General features: G+C 39.6%; 1 protein-coding gene across 1 annotated transcript in view; it reads left to right on the top strand.

Moving 5' to 3' along the window:
- The window catches only part of LOC149191476 (5'-3' exonuclease family protein), a 407,948-nt gene that overhangs the window by 255,337 nt on the left and 129,164 nt on the right, over window positions 1-23,447 (top strand). Inside the window, exons 4-5 of the mRNA XM_089406660.1 lie at window positions 15,322-15,506; window positions 15,628-15,880. Coding sequence (XP_089262786.1) covers window positions 15,322-15,506; window positions 15,628-15,880 — 438 coding nt within the window. The remainder of the gene's footprint in view (window positions 1-15,321; window positions 15,507-15,627; window positions 15,881-23,447) is intronic.

The following is a 23,447-nucleotide window of genomic DNA, read 5'->3' as shown; positions in this document are numbered from 1 at the left end:
AGAATGAACCGTCAGATCACTACATATCGTGACCGTCGGATTGTAAGTTACAAAATGTACATAGTAAAGAAACACACTTTACCTAACTCTATACTAGACCAAGTTATACTTAACTATTTCCTATGTGTCGGAATATCCTAACAAGGCATGGCAGATTTGAAGACAGATTTGACAATTTTTCTACAAGAAATACTTACTAATGGTGAAAGGGTAGTAAAGGAAACTCATGATGCGAACAAAAGAAATGTTAATCATGATTTCATAGACTCTAATGTTGGATCGAAGACCCACCATATTCCAAAAATCGATATGAGGAAGTTTGATGGCAAAGATCCCGCAACATGGATATTACAGATGGAACAATTTTTCGATCTCAATAATGTGCAAAACACACAAAAGGTACGTATTGCAACTTTATATTTGGAACCAAATCAGTTTGTATGGTATCAATGGCTTTGCTCTTGTCAACAAATTATCACTTGGGCAATTTTTACGGAAGAATTGACAGCACATTATGAGGATACAAAAAACAACATTTTTTTTAACCAATTGATAAGTCTCAAACAAAAGGGTTCAATAATGGAGCACATTGAGGAGTTCCAAAAATTGAACATAAGGGTAAAAAAAATTCCAGAGGAGCATAGAATTGATGTGTTCATAGGGACTTTAAAGGATAATATCCAACATGATGATCGCCTTTGGGAACCTAATTCATTAGAGTAGGCATTCAAGTTAACAAGAAAAATGGAAAGCAAAATTATGGCAACCAGGAAGCATACCACTCACAACTCTAAAGATGGAAGTGTTGTTGCCCGTAGTCTTCCACAACCTATAAGGTTGATACCACAACAATTGGAAGAAAAAAGAGCAAAAGGGCTTTGTTACAGTTGTGATAGCAAATACACTAAAGGTCATAAGTGTGCTGAGAAGAAATTATTCTACATAGACTGTGAAGAGGAAGAAGAAAAGGAGCAAGAAAGGTCAAAAGAAGAGGATATACACCAGGAACAAAGCCTAGATAAAGAAGAAATGAATCCGACTATATCTTGTAATGCATTGGCTGGAATTACCACTCCTCAAACCATCAAGATAGAAGGACAAATCAAGAAGAAAAAGGTAATAGTGTTGATTGATTTAGGAAGTACCCACAATTTTATTCATTGTAAGATAGCAAAAGAATTGAATTGCTTCCTATATCCAGCACCGGAGTGTCAAGTAATGGTTGCAAATGGAGGAACGATAAATTGCTCTGGAAAGTGCCATAATATCAAGCTATCCATGGGAGAATATGTATTGACTAGCCCAATGCTTTCCATTCCAATGGGAGGCGCTGATGTTGTACTAGGAGTCCAATGGCTACAATCCTTGGGTACAATAGCTTTTAATTTTCAAGAACTTTTCATAATTTTCTGTGGAAGGAAAGGAAGTTGAATTAAGGGGTATTGTAGGGAAACTGGGAAAGATAATCAGCTCCAATGGTATGACAAAGCTTCTAAAAAAAGAACAAAGAGGTGTAATTGCACAATTATGTTTGCTAGATGTTTCCACATCGAAATCATCTATTTCTCTAGATCTCCAAAAAGTCTTGGACAATCATTCCAAGGTATTTGAGACTCCCAAAGGTCTCCCACCTATTCATGATCATGATCATGCTATTCATCTGATTCCAGGAAGTGTTCTTCCAAACATCAGGCCGTACAGATATCCCTATGCCCAAAAGAGTGAAATTGAACATATGGTTGCAGAAATGCTAGAGGCTGGTATAATTTAACTTAGTCAAAGTTCTTTCTCTGCTCCAGTAGTATTGGTGCACAAAAATGATGGATCATGGCGCATGTGTCCGGATTATAGGGAGCTCAACAAGCTCATTATTAAAGATAAGTTTCTCATTTCTGTCATTGATGAATTACTGGATGAATTGCATGGATCAATTTACTTCATCAAGTTGGATCTTCGTTCAGGATATCATCAAATCAGAATGAAGACTGAAGACATTCCAAAAACAGTATTTAGAACTCATGAGGGTCATTATGAATTTTTGGTCATGCCTTTTAGCCTTACCAATGCACCTTCTACATTTCAAGGTTTGATGAATTCCATTTTCAAACCCTTCCTTAGAAAATTTGTGTTAGTATTTTTTGATGATATACTAATCTACAACAAGTTTTGGAAGGATCATGTTGAACATGTTGACAGGGTGCTACAACTATTGGAGGAGAAACAATTATATGCAAAAAGATCCAAATGTTTCTTTGGAATACAACAGGTGGAATATCTGGGTCATATTGTATCTCATGAAGGAGTTAAGGTAGACCCTAGCAAAATTAAAGGCATTAAGGAATGGAAAATCCCCACATCCATAAAGCATCTGCGAGGATTTCTCGGCTTGACAAGGTATTATTGCAAGTTTGTTAAGAATTATGAGAGAATAGCAGCACCTCTAACAACATTATTGAAGAAAGATGCATTTTCATGGATTCCAGAAGCAACAAAAGCCTTCAAACATCTTAAAGAGGCAATGTGCCAAGCACCGGTCTTAGCTACACTGGACTTCACAAAAACCTTTATTGTGGAATGTGATGCTTCAGGAAATGGAATTGGTGCTGTTTTAATGCAAGATGAAAGACCCATTGCTTTTGAAAGTCGTTCAATCAAGGAAAAGTTTTTACACAGCTATTATGAGAAGGAAATGTTGGCAATACTACACGCACTTAAGAAATGGCGACCCTACCTAATGGGAAGACACTTAAAGGTAAAAATGGATCATGATAGCCTTAAATACTTTTTAGAACAAAGATTATCCTCTGAAGAGCAACAAAAGTGGGTCACAAAGATGTTGGGTTATGACTTTGAAATCGTCTACAAAAAAGGGAAGCAAAATGTGGTGGCAGATGCACTCTCAAGAAAGGATGAGGATGTGGAAGCATTGTTGTGCGACATTTCTATTATCCAACCAGATTGGATAAACGAAGCAAGGGAGGAATGGAAGAATGATGAAGAAGTGTGGGCACTTATTCGAAAGTTACAACAAGATTCCAGTACATCTGATACATTTAGCTGGCAAAATGATTCGTTATGGTACAAAGATCGCTTATACCTCTGTAAGAATTCCCAACTCAAACAAAAGATTCTTATGGAATTGCACACTTCTCCCTTAGGAGGGCACTCAAGATTTTTAAAAACTCACCACATGTTTAAGAAGGATTTTTTTTGGGATGGCCTTAAATCGGGATATTCAAAAGTTTGTGGCGGAATGTTTGGTTTGCCAACAAAATAAAGTTGAAACAATTAAGACCCCGGGTCTATTACAACCTTTATCCATTCCAAGCCAATGTTGGGAGGAGGTTTCAATGGATTTTATCACAGGTTTACCCAAGTCCGAGGGAAAGAGTGTCATCATGGTGGTAGTTGACAGGCTTACCAAGTATGCACACTTTTGTCCATTATCACATCCATTTAAAGCCAGTACAGTTTCTACTGCATTTATGGAAACAATTCAAAAGCTACATGGAAACCCAAAGATTATTGTAAGTGACAGAGATCCCATTTTCACTGGAAATTTTTGGACAGAATTATTTTCTTGTCTCGATACTTGGTTAGCTCATAGCTCATCTTATCATCCTCAATCTGATGGGCAAACTGAGATAGTAAACAAATGTTTGGAAGGATATCTTCGTTGCTTTGTATCTGATAAATAGACACAATGGGTCAAATGGTTGCCTCTGGCGGAATGGTGGTATAGCACTTCCTTCCATACAACAACAAAAATGACCCCATTTATGGCACTTTATGGATATCAGCCACCATCCATCACATCATATTTAAGAGAAAGTTCTAAGGTTCAAGCAATGGAACATCACATCGAGCATCAACAACAAGTCCTCCAACTCTTAAAGGATAACCTCGTGTTGGCGCAAAATAGAATGAAACAACAGGCAGATCAACATCGCAACGAAAGAAGTTTTGATGTAGGTGATTGGGTATTCCTACGACTACAACCATATAAACAAATGCCCCTCAAGCAAAGCTAAGAACGATAATAAATTATCACCAAAGTATTATGGTCCGTACAAGGTGTTGCAAAAGATTGGTACTATGGCATACAAATTGGAGCTTCCTGTAGCTTCTCGAGTGCATCTACTTTTCCATGTTTCATGTTTAAAGAAGGTTATAGGCGACAAGTTCTCAGTTCAAATAATATTGCCAGAACTTGATGAGGAAGGAAAAATTATATTGGAACCGGAAGCAGTCACAGAAACAAGAACTTGACAGCTACGAAATCGATCAATTTCGGAGTATCTCATCAAGTGGAAGAACTTATCCGCTAAAGATTCCACATGGGAGGATGAAAATTTTATACAGAAGCATCCAGAACTACTCAAGCATTGAGGACAACACTTTTTTGAAGGAGAGGGGCATGTTAGGTCCCTGTAATACTAGTGATTACCCCATTACTATTGTAGTTGTATCCCTTATTAATATTGTTGTGTCCCTATTGTCCCCATATTGTTATTACTGTGCCCCATAGAATCCCTCTATTGTTATTTTTGTGCCTTTATATTATTATTGTTAGGTCAGCTGGGTTATATTGCGACTCCTTAGACTCCTATATATAGAAAGGAGGTTTTGTCATTTGAATCATTCATTTGTGTAATGTAAAGGAGGTTGCCCCCTCGAAGAGGCTGAATTCTAAGACGTTGATCTATCTTTTCTATCTTTTTGTGAGCTGATTTCATAACAACGTATTTCTCAATGTTTGCTCAAATCACTTGAGTCTCCTAATAGAATTGGAAGAAGCTATTGACTCCACCCCACTTGAAGGTTGACTCCATGAAGTGGAAGCCTCTAAATGTTACTCTCCCTTGGGATACTCCTGCTCCGTGTCATTTGTCATTCTTGGTGGCAACTCATGAGAATTACTAGGTGCCAAGTTCTCCTCGAACTTAACATCCCTGCTCACAATTATCTTCCTTCCAATGGTTATGTAAATCCTGTAAGCCTTTGAAGTATTGTTGTATCTCGAAAATATTGCCTTCTATCCTGGAGGCTTTAGCTTTGTCCTCCTCTCCATAGGAACATGAATTTACACTGGACAACCAAAACTCCTCAAGTGTTTTATCTCTGGGTTCAACCCCATGAATGCCTCCTCAGGAGTCTTGTCCATAATAAAATATTGCTAGTCTTCCACATGTTGGGACTGAACAATATTTTAATTCTTGAAAATATTACAAAAATAATTTAATTATCCCCTCAAGGGGTTTATTTGACTTAATTTCCTCAAGGAAGCCCACAAATTCCCTTTGAAAGTGATTTTGGTGGTCAATGGTCAATATAGTAACGTAGGCCCCCCAACGTTCTTTGCTTGGTCCATTTTCGTACTCAACTTGCTTAGAGAAGGTGGTGCAAATTGCGTGGGTAGCTTGACTTGGTCCCTTTGAAGAATAATTTGTTTTAACGACTAATTTTTTGGTCCATCATCTAACTTCCCAGTCCATGGTGAGTATAATGGCTAGTTGAATCATCCTCAATGGTTAGTTTGACTTTCAACAACTAGTTCGAATTGACTTTACATTGAGTTTCCTTTAGAAAGTTCGACTTGGTCACCATGGCATTGGATCTCTAATGCCTTTGCCCATCTGGCAATTTTGAAACTTGGCTTTTGTTCTGCATGTCCCGATCTTTATTGGGTGTCTCTGTTGTGCCACCTCACTTAGGGCCCATGTTACTTGGGAGCGGGAGCGGGAGCGAAAACGAGAGCGGGAGCGACCATTTTTAGAAGCTCCCGGTTTGGGAGCGAATCCGGGAGCGATTTTTTAAAAATATATATATTTTTTATATTTTTTAATTTTTGATACATATATGTCAACAAAAACATGTAGAATGATGAATTAGACATAAAAAACATAAAAAAACATAGATTGATCATTGAACCATATCACATCAATCATCTAGAAATTATAATCGTCATCAACCATGTCCACAAGTTAGTAAAATACATATTACAACTGCAACATATTGAGTCTTATAAATCATGATTCATCAAATTCAATATTAAAGTTTCAACTTCAAGCTTTCAGAATTGAAAATTCAATAACATTTATCATCATTGATCACCAAAGTTGTACTTGTAAGCTAAGTTTAACCATTACAAGAAATAATATCGAAGATATTTCTTAGTCCTAACTTCTAACTGTTAACATGATATGAAATGTTAAAAATTTATAAAATGAAACATGAATAATGAGATGAAATGAAACAACTTTAGTCTTTCACAAAGCATCATATTCATAATTCACAATCATTACCAATGAGTTATAATTGCCAACACCCAACTTCAAACTTCAAATTTTCATTGTCACAGTGATATAATGTTTACAAAAAATATCATTATGATATGAAAGAGTCAAGAGTCAAGAGTCAAGGACTCAAAACTCAACAGTTATGAAAACTAAAGTCTAATAGAAACTAAAAAAGACAAGTAAACTGTAAATCTACATGTGGCCCTTGCCACGAGAGTCTCCAGGAGTATAAGCAGGTCGTGGTGGTCTTCTAGGAGTCTCCCGCACAGACCGACGACCAGAACTAGAACCTCCACGCGAGGGTGTAGATGGAGGTGGCGACAGCAAAGGAACAAGACTCAGACCTCGAGCACTGCTACTGGATGGTGGAGGTGGAGGTGGAGGTGGCATGGCTGCTGCTTCATTTTCATCCCTTACAAGTTCCTCTTCTAGTTCTTCAATATGTACAATGCCATCCTCCAAATTGTCATCCTCTGGGTGATTGTCCCAAATTTTATATGTGGGATCCTCATTAGCCCGATCACAGTAATGACTCAACAACCTCAAGTTGTAGTGCACACAAACCAAGCTTTCTGCTCGGTTTTCATTGAGTGTGTTTCTTTTCACATTATGTATATAACTGTAGGTGCTCCAACACCTCTCTGCAGAAGAAGAATTTACAACCTGTGAAAGAACTTTTTTTGCCAATTTTGGCAAAAGTGCGTGGCCGCCATATGTTTCCCACCATGTGAGAGAATCAAATTTATCTTTGTCGTCCATTGCATCGAAGTTACCATACAAACCAGTGCCACTAAAGTATCTGCCTATTTCAAGGCGCACAGCTGCACATTCCTCCTTGTCAGGTACCAACTTTTCTAATGCTTCCAAATATCCTTTAGTTACCTCTTGATCTAAATGGGGTTTGGTCCTAACCCCACCCCCTGCTGCAGGTTGGCCCAACCAAGATGTAGAGTAGTATTTTGGTGTAAGGATATACGCCAAGCAATGTAGTGGAAGGTTAAGCCTATTCCACCGTTCACACACACAATCATGAATCAGTTTGTACAAGTTGGGATCTCTATTATGAACAATGTCTTTTATTTCCCCCAACATGGATCCATTTGCTCATACACCTCGCCAATCATTGGTTTGTCTGTATCTGCAAACCGAATCATGTGATAAATTGGCTTGGTGAAATCCAATACCTACCTCACACTTGTCCAAAACTGCCCATCAAGAGCGGCCTCCTCCACCATTTCAAAACCTGCCATGTCAGCTACATTTGTAGCCCTTTCCTTTAACACCTGCCAATGTGGACTTGATACCATGCTAGCTAATGCCTCTCTTACCTTCAAAAGGCGCCTGAAGGTGAGGTAATAGCTACCAAATCTAGTCCTCGCAATCTTCAGCAACTCCAATCTCGAGTGACTGCGGAAAAGGCCATGGGTATTGCTATGATTTGTAATAAATTTTATCATTTGTCTTCCTTTCTTGTACAAATTACCAATCCATTGGTATTGTTCATTTTTTTTTTTGACAATATCATGCAACAGAAGGTTCAATGTGTGAACCAAACATCCAGACCAAAATATGTTCAGGTATTTATCCTCAATAATTGCTCCCGCTACCTTACAATTAGGAGCATTATCAGTGATGACTTGGATGACATTGTATGGGCCAATACGCTCAATTGTTTCAAGTAATGCTTCTGCAATGTTGATGGCGGTCTTGAACTTGTCTGAGTAATCATGTGCAGCTAGAAAGATGGGACCACTAATAGACACAGCAAGAACACTTATCAATGGCTTGCCTTTTACATTTGTCCATCCATCAGATACAATGGACACCCCATGGTCAGTCCAAGAACTTGTCATTTTATTCAAAGAATGTGATATTTTTGCTTTTTCATGATCAAGGCCAACGGTTCTTGCCTTGTCATACCCAGGGCTCTTGTATCCTTTAGGGGCATCGTTTATGGCAGAAACCATTTCGTGCCAATAAGGTGAGCGTAGAACATTGAATGGTATCCCACATGCATAGAGAAACCTGTAAACTTTTGAATCCACATCATTCCTACACCCCTCATCAAGGAAATCTGATATGGTTCTACGCCTTAAAGATGATGACCCTGTGCCTCCATGTCCATATCCACTGCCTTGGGAGGGTGCTGAAGGAGTTCTTTGTGATTGTGAGCTTGGTTCAAAGAAACCCCTTGATTTTTTTTTCTGTATTGGGCTTCCTCCTCTTCCCTTATGTATTTGGCTCTATCTGCTGTTGACACCGCTGTACAAGTTTTGATTCCTATTTGTTTCTCTCCATCCCATGGCCTTCTCCCGCAGAGGTGTCTTCTAGCACGGGTGTATGAACCTGTGTAATCAGTGTTGCAATGGGGGCAATGAAATTTAGTGGTTCCACCCCCTCTCCTTGTTTCAGCCCTGTGAACATATTTTCACAATGGAGTTTGGTCTTGTTTAGTTTTTTGAGGGTCATGTTCACCCTCCTCCAGCTCCTCCTCACTGGGGTTTTCACCCGTTTGACTTTCTCCGGCTTCTTCATCCCCCTCTTCAGTTTGGGGCCCCCTCCGTTTCCTACTCTCCAGCACCATAATAACCATAAAAGGGACCAGGAAGAGGAAAATGCCAATAAATATAGCCAGGTCCATGGTGTTTGATGTTTGTAGGGTTTTGATTCTTGAATCTGCAAATTAATTTAATTTATTGGGATTAATTAATTTAATTTAAATACATGATCTTTAAACTCAAACAACTAAATTAACTACCTAACCAGCTAAACTAACTAAATTACTAAGTTACTTACCTCTGCAGGCTTGCTCCTCGCTCCTTGGCACTTGCTCCTCGCTCCTCAGCACTTGCTCTTCGCTCCTTTGCTCTTGCTCCAGCTCCAAACTCAAGCTCAATGAAGTTATAATGAATTTTTTTTGGCCCATTGGGCTTATAAAACTAAAAAAAATTTCTAATTTTTTTTTATTTTCGGGTCCGGCGGATTTTTTTTCCGCCGAACCGCTCCCGGCCCGGCTTGAATCGCTCCCGGAGCGATTTTTAATGTCCGGGAGCGTTCAGGGAGCGATCGCTCCCTGATTGCTCTCGGGCATTAAAAATCGCTCTGGGAGTGCCGGAGCGATCGCTCCCTGTGTCGCTCCCTAACAGACCAGGGAGCGCAAATATTTTTAAGGGAGCGCGCTCCTGAGCTGCTCCCGCCTGGAGCGCAATTCGGGAGTGGGTTTGGGGGGGGGGGGGGGGGGCGCTCCTCCGCAACACTGCTTAGGGCGTTAACACTTCATCACCCTGTATGCCATGTCATCATGCCCCTGTGTTGTTTCTATAATGCCTTAGTTGCTCTGCAAAATCCGACACCTGGGTATTTTTCACCTCTTTGTGTTGATCACTTTTGACGTATTGCATGCTTGATTCTGCGCAATGCTCTACCTGAAATGTCCCCTAGAAACTCTTCCTAACTTGTTGACCAAGATTAACCAAGCCATAACTTTTCACCAAATGATTGGATAAGAAAAATTTCACGTGGCATAGAATCTTGTCAACATCCTCTACAATCTGAGACTGGATTGACTTTTTGACCACAAGGACCACATTGCATTGGGAAACATAAATTTTGTCAAAAGAGACTGCTATGCTCTAAGAGTTGTCATGAGGAATATTGCACCAAGGCCAAGGTCACATACAAACTCTATAGACTTTAACCATGTGGTTTGACATAGGTGAACCTTGACAGGGGCTGGACTAGCCCATACACCAGTGATCACTCCTATAGATGTAGGCTTCCATAAAGCCGTGAGTCCTCAAGAGGGTCTATTTGAGGCCCTCAAAATCGGTTTGGGATGAAAGTGACTCAGGGAAAAATTTTAGGGGATAGGGCATGGTTGATAAAACCACTGGATACAAACTTCAAACTTCAATGACATAGACATAGTCTAGGATACCTAATATAGGGCCTCACATGGTTTTTACATGGTTTTTGATTTGTGACCTTGGAGCTTACAATGGTGATGAATGCAACACTAAAAAATGTATGTAGCCTTGCAGATAGGAGGGGTAAGATGATTGGTTCTTTCTCTCCGCAACCCCATTCTGCTTAGGGTTATACGAGATTGTCGTCTCCCTCTTGATCCCTACCTCCTTGTAGAAATCCTTGAAGTCATTGGAGGTGTACTCTTTGCCATTATTTGACCTCAAGACCTTGATCCTCCTCTTTGTCTAGTTCTCCACCTAGGCCTTTCCCCGCAACCGAATAAAAGCCTCATCCTTATTCTTCATGAAGAAGATCCAAGTTTTCTTGGAACAATAATCAGTAAATATGACATAGTAGAGTGACCCTTGTACTGATGCCACTAACATCGGTCCACATACATATGAATGAACAATATCCAAGATCCCTTTGGACCTGATTTTGCTACTTGGAAAAGCAACCTTGGAATTCTTGCCAAGTGCACACCTTCTAGACACTCCTTGTTGCTAACTCTAGGAGACCAGTGACAATCTCCCTCAGGATCGACAATGCCTTATAATGCAAGTGTCCGAACCTTCTATGCCATAGCTCACAAAACTTGTCACTCTCATGAACCAAAGCTTGGACATTTTTTCTCGTCAACCTATATAATTCTCGTCAACCTATATAAGTTGCTCTTTCTAACCTAGATAAGCATTGTTGTGTCTAGGATAAACTCTTTTGGACGAATGAGCACCTGTGCATTTTTGAACATGACTACATATCCTCCGTCATCGATCACTGATATAGAGAGTAAGTTCTTCTTTAGTCTTGGGACAAATAACACATCCTTGGCTTCCAACATCCTTCTTGACTCTAACCGAATGTTAATGGTTCCAACACTCTCTAATCCATACTTGTTAGCATTACCAAGGTCCATAGGTAAATGAGTCACTCTTAGTCAGAGTGCTAAAAAACTCCCATGCCTCTGTCATATGATGTGATGCACCATTATCTAAGTACTAAGCACTCCTAGCAATGGTGTTGGTAGATAGACAAGAGAGTCAGAGACAGACGAGAAGTCCTTCTTGAACTTTGTTGCAAACTTATAAAGTTGAACCTCTGTTGATGTTCCTACTTGCTGCAGCTTCCCCTTCCCTTTCTTCTTCTCCAAACATTATGATGCATTATGTCCACTGTAGTGGCAAGTAAAGCACTTCAGCTTGCTCAAGTCCTTCCCTGGCTAAGAGGTTCCCCCTAACTGTTACCCTTGGAACCATTATCTTTACCCTTCTTGGCCATACTGACTAGGGACAGGTTCTCCTTTCCATCTCTTGTAATGTTCCAAACTAGAAAAAATAGTGTTATGCAAAGCAAACAATAAAAACAACACCATAAAATTGAAACATTCAGTGCCCATAAAAAGTCCAGGAATAACCAACAGCTAAGCCATTTTATTATAATCTGTGAGAAAAGTACAATAATGTGGAAGTGGTGCCCCTAGGCTTGCCTCAATGCCAAGCGTGATCAAGCCCAGGTGGTAATATGTCAATCCCAGATGGCACAAATAAATGCTGCAATGATACCTTGCGCTCCACCAAATACCTAGAATAACCCACGAAGGAATTGGCCAAATGTTGACCTCGGAATTTTGGCCCAAATTCCCCTTAGCTCCTCTAGTTGCTGGCTGAGTTGGGACCCCTGTTTGACTCGTCAGATCTACCTAGAAAATTCTATAAAATTAGGAGTGTGATTCTTGCCCAAAACCTAGAAAACCCCAGAAAGTATTTCCCTTGGTTCCAACTTTCAAAAATTGACTCTTCACAGCTTGGCCCTCCAATTTTGAAATTTGTTGCTGTGACTAATTCTATCAATCTTTGCTCTCCCAACTCCAACAATCCTCCTCAAATGGCCCCCTCCAAATGATCTCCCAGCACCCCATCTCCAAACTCCCCCGGATGGTGCTGCCCCAAAGAGTCTCACTCCAATGATTGTGCAGTCATGGAGGAGATGACGCAGTCCGGTGTGCGATGAAATGAGAGTTGCATGTAGGATGGCCCTCTTGTCTGTAGCTACCCTCTATATTTTTGAAAATGATAAAAGGATGCTCCTGTCTCCCCAACTTCCCGGAATGCTTCACGCTGTGACTGCGCAATCCCCGCGCTGCTGTAACTCCCCCTGCTATTGGTACTCGACTTACAACTGCTGTAACTCGTCTTCCTGCTGCTGCTACGAACTGAGATGAAGAAGAACTCCCTCCAAGGGCTGGCACTCGAAGTCCATCGAAGAAAGGGTTGAGATTTCTGCTCGGAGACACTCATGTGCTAAACAACACAGTAACCCGGCTAAGCAGCTTGAGCAACTATGATTGAGTTCAATATGTCAAAATATAAGATGCTGAAATGAGGAGAGTTTCCCTCCTTATATAGATTTCGTGGAGCACTTTTCCCTCCTTTGTGGGTCCCTCACTTAATCATCGATTTCCCCTCCATGCAAATCAAACTAGGGAATGCGTATTCTCCTAGTGTGGGTGGCTCCCACGTACAAATTAACCACATCGAAATAACTTCTACTAAGTCTAGCCTCCTAATCAAATCGAATGGACCCCATCACCTCCAAAATCGGCCCCAAAATGTAGAAATTAATCCTGTTCCAAAATAATTGAGGAAGGGACATTACATCTCCTTGCTTGTTGGCCTTAAGACTCCTCCCAAGTTTCTTTCTAGATGTAGTGATCTCAAAGCTTTCCCAATTGGAAAGGTGTTCTTGACTGCAAATCCCTTTGACAAATGGTTCCCATGACTTGGGAAAACCATTTAGTGTTGCATTTATGAGCTCTATGCCCTCCACTTTCTTCCCAATGGCTGCAATCAGATCCTGTGTCGAGGTGATCCTTAGTAAGTAACTGGTAACGTTATCAGACCTTGGCATCTGGATGGATCTAAGCTTGTTTGTCACAATCATCTTCCTATTCATGTTGTCACTCTAATATAGGTGCACTAGAGCCTTGAACATCTCTCTACATGACTTCTTTTCTATCAAATGTGGGATCAAATAATCCTTCACGACATCCATGATAATCCTTTGGGCTCTGATGTCATTTTTCACGTGAGTCGCCTTATTTGTTGGATTTGTCGCTTCAGGAACAACCTTTTCTGTAAACTCCAAAGGTGATGTTCCTTCAATAGTGAGGTGACCCTTGCCTTACAGGGCATGAAGTTAGATGCTCAATTCAACCTATTTGCAAATCTCAAATTTGTTGCTGCCATCTCTAGATTTGATAATTTCGCCTTGTGCTAAGTCCTAACACCCACAAAAATAAAAAAGCATTGCTTGTTTATAGATTTGTAACTTGTTAAGATCTCTCCTGGATTTGTGTTTTGGTCCTTTGAGAAAACCCACAGAAATTATTTTGTCGCCTAACCCTTGATCAATACAGTCTCCCTTTCTCCCTCTGAAGGATGACCTTTACTAGTCTCTATTGTGAAATCTGACTATGCAAATTGACTGTTATTATCTGCTGCTAGTTGTTACTGTGTGCCCTCGTATGATTGTATGATGGCTTAGCCTTCATGTTCACACAACTTGATTTTTGGGCTGTCTCAAAACTGCGGTTGTGGCACCTTTCTCTGCTACCGGCTCAAACCTTGATAGTGACTTCTTAGTTCTTTCCTCCCTGTGGCTGCTCGTTACTCCTACGACTTGACTGCTCCTACCGGCCTACCTACTCTTCTCCGTGGTTGTTGGTTGTAGTGTTTGGGGGTTGCACAGTCTCCTGTTAGCTACTAGCTATGACACCTTGTCGGCCAATTCACACTTAAAAAAAAAATAATTAATTACTGTGTCCTTTTCTTTGCCACGAACTTGCTGCAATCCCCTTTTATAATGCTCTCTCGTATGATGTACGATCAACCTTGCTTTTCTGTACAAACTACTCTCTCTTTCTCTCTCTTTTTAATTTGTATGGCCATTGGCCCTACTCCTGTTCACACGTGCTTGTATGAACCTAGATTGCTTCGACCCCTATGACTCTTGTACAAATCTGACTTGTGCAATTCATAGAGATCAGTTTCTCAGAGACGTAGCTCTGATACTGTGTTAATTTTCCTTAACCCCAGCAATGCGGCGATTTATTACCGAGCAGATTTCTTTGCATTAAAATATATATTATGCAGATCTACTGAATAAAAGCATGGGAGATTTTAACATGTAAATAAAATAAATAGTGGAGCAAATTAAATCCCACACCAATCTCACACATGCACACAAATATTTTCTTCCCTTCAAATCAATTCTTCATTCGAATAACTTTAGACCTTACAAGGGATCCCTTCCTGGGATAATGGTCCTTTAAGGAAAAATACATACAACAATGAACATGGAATTTTGATCCAGTTGATCAGACCCTTAATTTGTCTTTCGATCTGTTGCCCGATTTGGATCCCCTCCCCTTGTTACCCCTTGCACTCTTCCTTGAACCCTGCACCCCTGAATGGAAGTCCTTCTCCACCCAATCACTGTGATCTCACTCTCATTGTATCTTTTGCTCAAGATGTGTCTTTTCCCTTAGCCCAATATTCCTTTTATAAGTTTGAGTTATTGATTGAATCTCCAACCCGAATCTCCAAAGTGCTTGACAGTTGAGATTCATCTAATTCACTAATGCAAATAATCTTTGAATTTCATTAGATTAACTCACTTTATCTTATAAAAATCAATTGGTTTAAAGTAATTAAAGTAATTTTTTAAGTTAAGGGCCAATTAGGCGACATCCACATGCCTAGACACTTAGACTTGTGCGGAAGTACTTGCCTAAGCTACTAACATCAACACTTTTCACATTGGGCACAAACTGTAGCCTCTTTGGGCATTTTTGTTCATATTATTTCCCACCATTTGTGATATCTCATTTGGGTTATACACAATGATAACCTTTCAGATGATTCACTCTCAAATGTATTTTGTTTTAACAATTGGATGCTTTACTTATTACAAATTACCTTCCTTTTCATTGCTCATTTATTCACACAGAGTTGGAGCATTTAACGTGTATTTGACTCTAAAATTTGTGTCATTGCAGGAGCCCATTATAGAATGCTATAGGGCATCTGATATTGATATGATTCTTGGTTTGAAGAGGAAGCATCTAATAGCCCTGGCATTATTGGTAGGTTGTGACTATAATGCACGCGGTGTACCAGGAATTGGGCTTAACACTGCAGTGAGCATAGTCCGCTTATTCAAGGAGGATGAGATTCTGAACAAGTATATCATTAAATATTGGACAAATAATCTTTCTAGACTAGTTTATATTTCTGAGTTGTTTTTGGTTATAAAATTCTCTTTTAAGGATTACATTGGTCTGTAATGTTTTAACCTTTTACAGGCTTCGTGATTTAGGCAAGGGGAATGCATCATCACTTTCAGAGACGGATACATCAGTATTGAACTATGTTGAACCAGAACTTCCTGGTGACATGCACATTATCAGGGAGCAACATTGTTCTCATTGTGGGCACTTGGGGAATAAAGGAGATCATATGAGGCTTGGTTGTGAGGCCTGCAAGACCCTTTACAATGAAGAAAGGTGTGTAAAAAAATCTCAAGGATTCAAGTGTGAATGTTCAGGCTGCCTGCAGGTAAGCGAGAAGCGATATCTAGGAATTTAGAAATTTGTTTCTGTTTATATTCATAGAATGAATTATGATAAATGATTTGGAAAGAAATTTGTTATGTCCAAAATACAGAGAGTGAGGAAACTTGAAAGTAATGCCTCGCTAAACCTTTTCATTACCTTTTATGTTTTTTAAACGGTTGTCTTACAATTGTTTTAAATGGGACTTGGAGAAGTTCATGGCTATTACGAAATTACTAATTAAATCCTATCATTTTAGCACTGAATCCAGATAGGGTGGACGCCATTATTGGCCTTATCTTATGTATGTCTACATTCATTATGTATAGTAGTACAGAGTGTGAAGTTATGTTGCTAATGTTGCTTCTTTTTTCTCTCAATTTTTTTGGCATGCTAGGATACAATAATTTGAGAATAACAAACAGAAAATTATAAGGCCCCAGCTTTAGGTAGGGGCACATCTTGTGCAGATTATATTGTGCAAAGACATCGTGATTTGTAAAACAAGAGTTTATGTGCGGCTGCTCCATTAGACATGGACTGCACCCAACTAACTTGAAAAACTTTAGATCAGAGAAAATCTCCATTATTAGTGATTGCCTCATTTGTCAAGTCACTTTTATCAGCCCCAAGTTGGTTACTTCATTATAGTTTGTATTGGAGTCTAATTTGTCCTTAATGACTTAAACATGTGGTCAATGGAACCCTTAATAATTATATATGGGTGTATTTTTTTACCGTATGTAATGGGTCATGAGTTAACTCACACGGTCATTATGCAGTCCTAGGGATGAAATTTGATTAGTTGCTTGAATGGCTGTACCTTGCATTTGTTGTGTATGTGGACCTTTGTGTATAAAGATGCCCCCATTTTGAATTGAGTTATCATCATGATTGGAGGCAGTGTTATTGTATAAAGTGAACCATACCTCATTTTTTGATTGGCACCTGTACATATTTATGTAGACACACTGAGCTGAAAAAAGAGTTTCATGATAATTCCTGCATTTTGTCAAGTTGTAAATTTTCTGTACGATGTTGTGGTTCTTCTTCCTTTCACTTGGTTTTTTCAAGTCATGTGCACACATCTTATTTCTTTATCAACTCCTTCTCATTGTCATTCCTGTGACCTTCCTAATTCACACTTAATAATAAAAACCCTATTCCACAATGTGCAACCTGAGGGGGAACTACTAGGATGATCACCACCGTCACCTTAGCAACCTATCTCTTCACTTTTGGTTGGCTTTTCTCCAACTCAGGGGTGGTATACCTAGGTATTAGGATTACTAAATTTATAACAATGAAGTTTGTTACCTCTTGTTGTTGCTCAAATTGTACACAAAATTGCAACAACTCTCAGGGCGGAGAATGTCACTTTGATCCCTGCCCTCTCCATTTAAGTGTCTCCTAAATGTAGGCTAATGGGGGTAGTCCCTATGAATGAGGTGATGAGAAACTTGTTGGGAACCAACAAGTCCAGGAGACACAACTTAATGCCCAAGCAACGTTGTTCAAAATTAAGCGGCAAGTGAAATTATTAAGCACAACGAGATTAGATTTCTTAAGATATAAGTGAGAGACCAGTCCCTTCAAATTAATTACTTGCACAATATAGATTGAACCTACAGTTACTGAATGAACAGTTGCTGCGGGATGCAAATTCTATCCTAATGAAGTGCAGGACCTAGATCTAACGTGAGATGCAAGATCTTGGTTAATTTTGATTAGATACCCTATCTAGGTGAATCCTTCCTCTCAATTCTTTTGAAACTAGTCTCGAACGCAAGTTGTAGAAAGAAGCCCAAAGGAAGGAGGTTAAGGCCTCATTAACAATACCTCCCATGGGGTTCTAACCACCTAGGTGCGTCTGTTCCTACAAGGGGTTTCCCGCAAGAGAACTGCAAGGTCACCTATGTTAACTGCGAATGAAGGTGTAGACTTAAATTGTTTGGGGAAGGTGGTACTATCTCTCTTACAACCAAGCTTATGCTTGGAGGTATATTTTAGCGATGCACTTCTAACCTATAATAAAGGTGCAAGATATGAGTGATTTCTTCAATGAAATTATTAAATATGTTAAGTGCTCCAATCAAGATTAAATTACTTGAAAACAAGATGCTCACAATGATATTCAGCACAAGATGACAAGAGCGATTAATAGAGTGCTTTAGAAAACACTTTATCTCATTGAAACAAGATTAGCAATTCCCATTATCCAAGATGCTTATTAGATCTTATTAATGTGTCAATTAGATCTTATCTAAGTCCTTTTATGTAATTAGGAACAAGAGCAACTTTAAGCATAATGAGAGCAATATCTTCTTATCACTTAAATCATGAACCAATTAGGCACAAGAAAAGATTTGCAATTTATCTCTTAAGCACAAATGTAACTGAAACCAATAAGCATAAGGTCAGATGAGATTGCTAATAGTGGTATGCAATACAAGAGAAGACTAACAAATGCATTCAACTACTAATGAGATGCTCATGCAAGAGAAACCCAATGCAATGATGCAAAATGCAAAGGGACAATGGTATTATCTTAGCAATGAAAGTGCAAGAATGGAAGAGACAAGTTAACGAACTAACTAGCTATCCTCAAGATGCAAGACCCATGCAATTAATTCACCAATGATAATATCATTTAGACTTAAACAAATTAGATCAGATTGCCTTCACCATGTAATCAATCCCAAAACTTGAATGAGAAGCTTACAAAAACAAGTTATTTGAGCCCTTAGTTGATGTGTGTTACTTCTTAGAGTTATTAGGCTTATTTGGAGATGTTTAACACTTTGATTATGCCACTGTTTAGATTAGTCGTCAGATCTGGTTATTTATGACAGTCAACAAAAGAGGGGAAAGGAGAGAGGATCAAACTCTTTCAGGCCTATTACCCACCACCCGTGGGTAGTGTATATAGGAGATTTTTTTTTACTATATGGTCCTTAGCCGGTAGACAACAACCCCTTGTAGCCACCAGATAGTTCGATGTGCCATTATCTCCACCACCTGAGCTAGCCATGTGGGCAAGGCGGTAGACAACAACCCCTTGTAGCCACCAGATAGTTCGATGTGCCATTATCTCCACCACCTGAGCCAGCCATGTGGTCCCTTGCCCACCTGTTATGATTGTATGTTTGAAGGTGGGCCTCTCGACCCCGAAGGTATGGCTTTTCATTGGTATAGTTGAGTAATTTTTCTTACTTGTCATGGGCACTTTTGGGCATGGATTGGTGGGGGGATTTGGCGGAAAGAGTGGGCTAGGTCTGTACTCTTGTCTCCATTGCCCGATTTTGTGGTTATCCTTGTATCCTAGTCTTGTCGGATCTCCTTTACTGGCCATTAGCTTTAGGGTTGGCTTGGCACTACATGGGAAATCCTAGTGTTGCGAAAATCGCGATATTATCGGCAAATCGCGATTTTTTGAGTTTGGCGATATTATCGCATGATTTTTACGTTAATTTTTTTTCACAAAAAATCTCAATAACTTGGGAAAAAATCTTTGGAACTTTTTTTTCCTCCGATTTTTTGATGAGGAGGAGAAACAGGAGGAGGAGGTGACAAAACCTACCCAGGCTACCCCTGTCACTAGTAGAGGACGTGGTCTACCTCTTGTAGCTCCTAGTTCTTTAGCTTTTAGATCACAGCAGAGTCCACTGCCAACTCCACTGGCATCTACATCTAGAGGGAAAGGGAAAGCTATTGCATTTTTTCGCAAGAGGGGCAGAGGAAATCAATAGTATTAGATTTTAGTTATTTGGTTCATTTCATTGTATATGACATTATGACCCATGATATGAGATACATTGTTATATTTTTTGTTGATATTTTGAGGCTGAGTTGGGACTCAGGAGTCAGGGCTTACTATTCAGGACATGATTCACTGTTATGTGTGATGTAGCACTAGAAATGATATTACACATCTTATATATTAGTTTTTTTATCATATTTATGTGTCAATGTATTTATTTTATGTTGTAGATGCTTTAGATATTAAAAAAAATGAAAAAAAATGAATATTTTTGTATTTTACAATTTTTCCCAATTATTTCCCGATTTTTACGATTTTTTTCCATTTTTTTCTGATTTTTTCCCCTCGCCGATAATATCTCGATAACGATAACTACAACATTGGGAAATCCTGATTTTTGTTGCGTGGTCTCGCTTCCCGACACCATATACATCACTCCCTTCCACTTATTTTAGGCCCATTCATCTCTTTTCTCATCCGGGTCCACATGTGTTCACTGGGTCCACATAGGGTTAGCCTCCCACTACCCTTGTCCACACCTTGGGTCAGGCCTGGAACGATGCCGGGAGGTTGATGCAGCTAAAACAAAAAGAAAAAGCATAGTTTGGCCACTCTCAATAGGAAATGCACCATAAAATGTAAAAGATGGTTGGGACATGTAAATTTAGCATGTGGGCAAAAGCCAAGCATGAGCTCTACCCCTTATCCATGGCCATCACCTGGTTCCTATGGGCCCTAGATGAGCCCCCTCCATCATTATGGAACCCATGATTGTCCCAACCCCCGATGGGCGATGAATTGCCCCACCTTAAGGGGGTATCCATTGCTATATATTACACATCGTGCTCTCATCCCCTGGAGCCCCGAGCAATTATGAAGAAAAATCAATTAGAAGCAAAAGGCATATGAAAAAGGGTAGAAAAACAAAGGCCAGGGTAACTCATTTACCACAATTTGCTCTCTCCTACGCTCATATACCTAGGTGTGGGCTTCCTTTGTTATAGCTACCCTTGTACTTGTTAAAAATATGCAATTGCAATCAAATTCCACTTTGGACTACTCATTTGATGGAGATGATGATGGCATTGAGTTCCTCTTTTCGAGAGGACCAAAATCGACCTAAAGATCACCTCGTTTGAACATGCAGAAGTTGGTTTTTGATTTTGTGCACCCACTCATGGATATTGGATTAGGTCGGCTTCACTGTCATGCACACTTGGACAGGTCAGCATCAACATTAAATGGACATTGTTCGACACCCCTACAAGCCTATAAATACAAGTTACCTAGAAACTCATTTGGACATCATCACATCTTGATCCAAGCATCATCTTCTCTTCTATCTGATTTGGTTCGACAAGATCGACATAGGAAAGGTCATACAAGGGTCCGAAGTCACAAATCTGAAGTTTGCACAAAATTAGGGTTTTTGTTCCGGACGAATGCACAACAGAGGGAAATATTGTCCATAGACTCACGCATGCTAAGGCCAAGGTAGTGTTTGGGAGCTACAGATGCTCTCATGCTAACTTGAATGGAGCGTTAGGGGTTTGACTACAGTTGACCATCATCCAAAATTTTCTGAAGCTGTCTGAAGTCTGAATCAAGTTGTCTTTGATATATTCTGCCATTGTAAATTGGTTTATGAAGTTGTTGGGTTGTATTGCTGATCATATTGTATTGGGCTCATTGTACTCTCTGTTGAACATTTTATGACAATCTAATAAAAGAAGAATTTCAAAGGGTTTTCCCCCTAGTGGGGTTTTCCCCTGGTCTTTGACCAAATCTGGTGTCTCTTGTTGATGTGCTGATTGTCTTCTTTGTCATTGCATATATTGTTCTATCTTCAATTACTGTTGATGAATGGAAAGACTAATTGTAATTGGAAATATTGCTAATTGAAGTTTGGAATTGGGCTAAAGTAATTGATACAACATAGAACAATCTGAAAATTAACATGGTATCAGAGCTAAGGTGAAGGACAAGCCCAAAAGGAGACAAGCCTTGAAGCACTCATCTTTGGAAAGTTGAAAGAACCGATCTAGTTAAAGTTAAGATGACTTCCTACTTCAGGAGTGATGCAAAGCTGGGTGACTCATCTGATTTTGCTGCATGGAAAGTTAGGTTGGAGATCATAGCTAATAACTATGATGTTTTGGACTACATTCAGGGGAAGGTACCCGGGCCTCCGGAGAATGCATCCGCTGCTGCCAAGAACAAGCACAAGAAAGGTGAGTTGAAAGCAAAACAAATTATAGCTAATGGATTACAAGATAATCTACTTGCATATGTTGGAAACTTGAGAAGGTCTAAAGACATGTATGATAAGGTAGCCGACATTTATGAGGTCAACAATATAAATGAAATACTCACCTTGAAAGATCAACTCAAAGACACCAAGATGAACAAAGGAGAGTTCATACAGTCCTACATAATGAGGATCTCTTGGATTAGAGATCAATTGCAAAGAGTTGGAGAAGCTGTGCCTGATAGGGAACTAGTGGTCGTGACTCTAAAAGGTCTCCCTCCTATTTGGGAAACAATCATCACTACTATAAGAAACACAAATGTTCTCCCTTCATTTGATGAAATTGTTGGAAAGCTCACTCAAGAAGAGTCAAGGATGATAGAAAGAGGAAGGATTCAAAGGCACGAAGAAGGAGAACCTACTGCATACATCGCTCATGACAAGAAGAAGAAAGGGAAAGGAGGTCCATCAAATTTAAGAAAGCCTCCTTGAAATTCTGGTGGAAGAAAGGAATATGTGAACATTGAATGCTACAATTGTCATAAGAAAGGGCACTATGCTCGAGATTGCCCCAAGAAGAACAATGGACCATGTTATAATACTAGAAGAAACAACAAGAAGAATGATCAAAGGAGAGATGACCGAACAATGGACCATGTTATAATACTAGAAGAAACAACAAGAAGAATGATCAAAGGAGAGATGACCGAACAATGGACCATGTTATAATACTAGAAGAAACAACAAGAAGAATGATCAAAGGAGAGATGACCGAAGGAATGACCACAATGGAAGAGATGATAGAAGAAGAGAAGATTCTCTAAGTGACCATGAAGAAGATTGTCGTCCACAAAAGAAGTCAAAATTCTCCAGGTATGAAAGTAATGTTGTGAATCAATCTGAATATATTCTTATTTCCGCTCTTACTAGTTCATCTCCTCTGGATTTGTGGGATAGTTGGTTGGTTGATAGTGGGTCCACTCATCACTTCTCTGGTTACAAGGAAGTTCTCTCTAATTTGGTAGAGAGGGAGTCAAATTTGAAAATCATTCTTGGAGACAACTCCACTCATCCCATTAAAGGTTTTGGATCCGTCAAATTTCATTTGAATTCTGGGGAATCTATTGTACTACATGATGTAATGTATGTGCCTGGGTTAAAGAAGAATTTGGTATCAATATCCGCTTTGGAAGACAAAGGGATGAGGGTTTCTTTCATCAAAGGAAAGGTTCTTACTTGGCCTGTTGGATCACTTATGAGAGATGCATTCACTTTGGGAACAAGATATGAAGGACTCTACAGGGTCACTGGAAGACCATTACTAGCATTGGTTCATAATACAAATCATCTAAGTGAATTATGGCACCAAAGGTTGGCTCATCTTCATTATGATGCTCTTCTGAAATTGGAGAACTTGGTCTCAGGGATTCCAAAGGTTCAAGCTCAACATGATGGAGTATGTCCGGGATGTGCTAGTGGAAAATGACAAGGGGACCATTCCCCTCTAGTGAAAACAATACCAATGACATCCTCCATCTCATTCATTCCGACATGTGTGGACCG

This window comes from Pinus tabuliformis, chromosome 2_2, assembly GCF_031772625.1.
Source record: "Pinus tabuliformis cultivar Carrire ecotype Pingquan chromosome 2_2, CPIR1, whole genome shotgun sequence".
Taxonomy (NCBI): Eukaryota; Viridiplantae; Streptophyta; class Pinopsida; order Pinales; family Pinaceae; genus Pinus; species Pinus tabuliformis.
Note: the sequence above shows the minus strand (reverse complement) of the source record. Positions and strands in the feature narration are given on the sequence as shown.